At 44.7% G+C, this 5,000-nt stretch overlaps 1 protein-coding gene across 1 annotated transcript in view; it reads left to right on the top strand.

The window, feature by feature from the left end:
• The first annotated feature begins 2,718 nt into the window (after window positions 1-2,718).
• Window positions 2,719-5,000, top strand: part of dachc (dachshund c) — a 39,126-nt gene continuing 36,844 nt past the window's right edge. Inside the window, exon 1 of the mRNA XM_080448990.1 lies at window positions 2,719-3,596. Coding sequence (XP_080305116.1) covers window positions 2,884-3,596 — 713 coding nt within the window. The 5' untranslated portion in view covers window positions 2,719-2,883. The remainder of the gene's footprint in view (window positions 3,597-5,000) is intronic.

The following is a 5,000-nucleotide window of genomic DNA, read 5'->3' as shown; positions in this document are numbered from 1 at the left end:
ACACCTTTTAGCGGGAAAAGTAATGGATTAAACCTCAAGACTGAAAGGATCGCAAAAGAGGGGACCCTCTTCCAGAGCGGACAAGTGTGCAATAGGTGCAGAGTGACAATATCTGAGTACTAAATAAACAAAATAACAAAATAATACATTTTCCATACTAATAAAGTGATCAGGGCCATACCAAAAGCCTACATCTCCCTCAACCCAGGAGGATTCTCCTAATAATAATTAATTATTATTTATTTATTTTTAAAACGAAATTGGGGGGGGGGGTTTTGCTAAAGAGAGAGAGTAGGGGAGTGATATGCAGCGGTAAATTGTCCATGGGCCCAGGATTCGAGCCAGGGACTCACTGTTAGGGCTAGGTACCACATAGGCTTTGGAGTGAATGAATGAGGCTTGTGGTATGTGCCCTAATCATTAGGTCGCACAAATGTTGAAGTATATATTAACAAGAACCAGAGCAGTAGATATATCAGTTTCCCCTGTGGGAGACCCGGGTTCAAACTCTAGCGTTAGGGGCTATAGTCCCGATCTGCTTGAGGTCAAAAGGTGGGATTCACCTTTGGTTGACCGATAGATGTTTGGTTTCCCATGCAGGAGAGATGGATGCTTTGGGTTTCAGTGGGGACTGAAACATCCAGGACTATCTCCACACCACCAGGTCATCTGTTGACAGCTGTAGAGCCATTTTTCATAGTTATTGTTCTGATAAAATTGGTTGTAATTCTGCGTATCAAAAGCCTAATTTATACTACTAATGTATTACTACTATTATACTAAGGATATATTAGGCTTAATATTATGCTTCAACTATAATAACAACTAAAGTAACAGCAAATTGCTATTAAATTAAATCAAATTAAATTAATTTGTTTAATTAAAATCTGATACATAGCTTATGATGACGATACAGTTTCCAAGATTATTGTTTTTTAATTTGTTTGTTGAGCAATCCTGTTTAGCTATTTGCCACCACCGTCTTTCAATATTATGTGAATAGATATAAACGTGTACTGCTTCACATGCACCAAAATGGTTGAGAACCATTGACACAGATGGTTCTATACTTGTCTCCAATTATTAAGCATTTTAGAGTGGGAATTTTGTGCTCAAATCAATTTTGCTTTACACAGACCCTGGTGTTTTAATCAAGTGAGAGAGAAAGAGAGTCGTGACATTTCTATTTGGCAGTGAAAAGGCCATACTCAGCAGGAGTTCTCAAAGGCAAAAAGTAAAAGTTTGAGCTAGGTCTCTCTCTCCCTCTCTATCTATCTTCCCCCGGAGATACTCATGTTAAGCATAATTAAGCAGATTTGATTAGCATCAAGGCTGGCTTCCTCTCTTGACTTTTAATGAATGTAAATCTACCATCTACATCCCAAAGATTAATTTCTGCCAATTAAAAAACACAAGAGAGCTTATTGGAGAAAGGGGGAAGGGGGTGAGGGAAAAGGGTGTTAAAGTCTTTGAGTTGAAGTACAGTGGGAGTTTTTATCCTCTTCCTGCTCTTGTCTTATGGCGAGATGGTCTCTGGAGATGTGTCTCTCTCTCCCTCTGAGACCGAGATCATTATCAGCACAATGTTCCGTGAAAGCCACTTTGAAAGGACTGCGAGCTCCATATGTAAATGACGGCTGTGTTGGTGTGTGTGTGAGAGAGAGAGAGAGAGAGAGAGAGAGAGAGAGAGAGAGAGAGAGAGAGAGAGAGAGAGAGAGAGAGAGAGAGAGAGAGAGAGAGAGAGAGAACTGGATGACAGAGCAGTACAGGGGACAGGTAAAAGGGGCCAATTCAAGGTTATTGGCCTTCCTCTTTCTTTGGACACGACATTTTCCCCAGCCTTCTCTCTGTATAGACACATGCCTGCATGTTTGGATTCTTCCTTGTGGATTGTTTTTTAACATTTGACATTATTTTCTGTCTGTGTCTTCAGATATTATATTACACTACTTACACTTAGAATTGTTATACTATACAACTAAACCAAGGTGTTGTTTGCCATCGAATTAAGAGACAAAAACAATTCCATTACTTGGCAAGATGTGTTAAAAGGGATAACACAAAAAAAAAGATTTATACATAGCCTATATATACACGGTGTATCTACACATCTGTCCAGTGTTAACTCTCTCTCTCTCTCTTTCTCAATCTCTCTCTCTCTCAATATCTCTCTCAATTCAGTTCAATTCAGTTCAATTCAGTTCAATTGAAAGGGGCTTTATTGGCATGGGATACTTAATGTTACATTGCCAATTAAGCAAGTGTGAAATAAAAACAAACAAAAATAACAAATACACAATTAAAACTATACCCCTACTCGAATAAAGAAATGTGTAAAGCAGAGCTGTCTAACATTGCAACTTTGCAATCAAATATATAGTAGGTAAAAAAAAAACTAAAACCCTGACTTTAAAAAATACAAATTCAAAATGGTGTTTGCTGTTGAAAAATACATATAACAAAGATCACATAAAATCTTTGAAAATAGCAGCAATTTTCCCAATGTATTTACAGGTATTTCTCTCTCTCTCTAAGAATGGCCCAGGCTCCTCCTCTTTATGATAATGTGACAGTAGCATCTCCAGCGTTAGACAAGCTCCTCTCATTCCCTCTATTCAACTGTGATGTGATGTGTTTTTCTTCACACCGACGCTGTCTCGTTCTCCTCTCTCTCCCCTTTCTCGCGTAAAACACACACACTCACCGCACACACACGCACACTCACTTTCCTTCCTTCGCACATCGGAGCAGCAAATTATTAGACCACCAGCGTGCGTTCTCTCTGCAAAAAGTTACTTTATCGATAGTTCGTTCACTTTCAGACCCGCGGTTCAAAGTTAACTTGTGGTTCGTGTGTGAGTGTCTTCCATCCTGTGGGACATCATGATGACCACCACCGCTCTGCTCCCCTCCTCCGCTCCTCTCGGACACCACCACCACCACCCGACGCCGGTCTCCACCTCCACCTCCCCGGCCAGCAGCTCTCCTCCTCCACCTGCGGCCACCTCCACCTCCTCGTCCCCGACACCTCCCGTCTCCATGACGCACCCCGCGCTGCTCCAGCTCCCCTTCAGACCGGACCTGTTACTGCCGCCGAACGGCAGCCTGAGCCCCGTCAGCACCGGGGTGAAGAAGCTCGGAGGAGCCGCGGCAGCGGCTCCTCCGAGCTTCTTCACCCCGGTGCTGACGACGGGCACAGCGGCGAAGAAGCAGCTCGGAGCAGCCGCCGTTCCTCCGGCGCTGTCCTCCTCCTCCAAGCCCGTGTACGCCACGCCGTCCCCGGTGGAGAACACGCCGCAGAACAACGAGTGCAAGCTGGTGGAGGTGAAGGGAGCCAAGCTGGCCTCGTTCACGGTGCGGGACACGGAGCTGCTGTGTCTGCCCCAGGCGTTCGACCTGTTCCTCAAGCACCTGGTCGGCGGGCTCCACACGGTCTACACCAAGCTCAAGCGGCTGGATATAACCCCGGTGGTCTGCAACGTGGAGCAGGTGCGGGTGCTGCGGGGCCTCGGGGCCATCCAGCCCGGCGTGAACCGCTGCAAGCTCATCTCCAGACAGGACTTCGAGGCCCTCTACAGCGACTGTACCAACGCCAGGTGAGCTGCGTGATTGATCATGAGGGATGCTGCGTGTGCGTGTGTGTGTGTGTGTGTGTGTGAGAGAGAGAGAACTTTTTCTAACTGGCTACCATCTCACTGAAGATGCTGTGCTTGTGTGTGTGTGCGTGTGTGTGTGTGTGTGTGTGTGTGTGTGTGTGTGTGTGTGTGTGTGTGTGTGTGTGTGTGTGTGTGAGAGAGAGATAACTTTTTCTAACTGGCTACCATGATGTACCATCTCACTGAAGATGCTGTGTATGTTTGTGTGTGTGTGTGTGTGTGTGTGTGTGTGTGTGTGTGTGTGTGTGTGTGTGTGTGTGTGTGTGTGTGTGTGAACTTTTTCTAACTGGCTACCATCTCACTGAAGATGCTGTGTGTGTGTGTGTGTGTGTGTGTGTGTGTGTGTGTGTGTGTGTGTGTGTGTGTGTGTGTGTGTGTGTGTGTGTGCGTGTGCGTGTGCGTGTGCGCGTGTGTGAGCGAGCGCGTGTGTGAACTGTGAACTTTTTCTAACTGTGTGTGTGTGTGTGTGTGTGTGTGTACGTCTACGTCTACGTGTACGTGTGTGTATTATTAATGTGTGATTGTGGGGTACAGAATTCCAGCAATAAAGGATGAAGAATGGCAGTTTTCTGTTGCTCTCAAAACTTTGCCGTTTTAGTGGGCTATGCGTGATCACTTAATATGTTATCAAACCGTTTCATCTCTCACTTTCACACTCTTGTCTCTCTCACATACCCACACAACACTGTCATTCTGAGAAATTGATTCTTCACAGAAATTAATTAATTTTCATTTGGCCCCGAGCGGCAGCTTAAATCAGGACAAGCTCACTCGCTGATCCCCCCTCTCTCCTGCCTCTCCCCCTCTCTCTCTCGCTCCCTTTCTTCTTAATAACTCGCTGTCTTATCATATCAACACTCTTTAGCCCTGAGCAAGAGAAAAGAGGAGATGATTAAATGAATTCTTGGTATTTATGATGCGATTATGTAAATGAGCTGTTTTTGCAGAACTCCAGTGGTGTGACCAACTGTACACGGGTCATCAATCCAATACCCAACAGAGATGTTTGGATGAAAGGGGCTAAATTGGCGGGGATTCGGGAGGGCCTGGTGCTGGTGGTTCAGTGAGCTATAATATATTGGATCATCCCCCTAACCTGCATGTTTTATGCACTATATAGCTGCTATATAGTGCATAACACCTGCAGGTTAGGGGGATGATCAAATGAATGATCAAGTTTACACAATGTATTTAGAATCTCAACAACACCAACAAAATGTGTCAAGATCTTATGGGCGCAGAGTTCCAGAGTCACAATTAAACATATACCGTACATTGTAATATCCAGAACATGAGAGTGTACAAATTAATGGACCCTTTCAGGTGAATTTGTGCACTCTCAGA

The sequence above is a fragment of the Gymnoscopelus braueri genome (genome assembly GCF_963280865.1).
Source record: "Gymnoscopelus braueri genome assembly, chromosome: 14".
Classification (NCBI taxonomy): domain Eukaryota; kingdom Metazoa; phylum Chordata; class Actinopteri; order Myctophiformes; family Myctophidae; genus Gymnoscopelus; species Gymnoscopelus braueri.
This window is presented reverse-complemented; position numbering and strand designations above follow the sequence as displayed.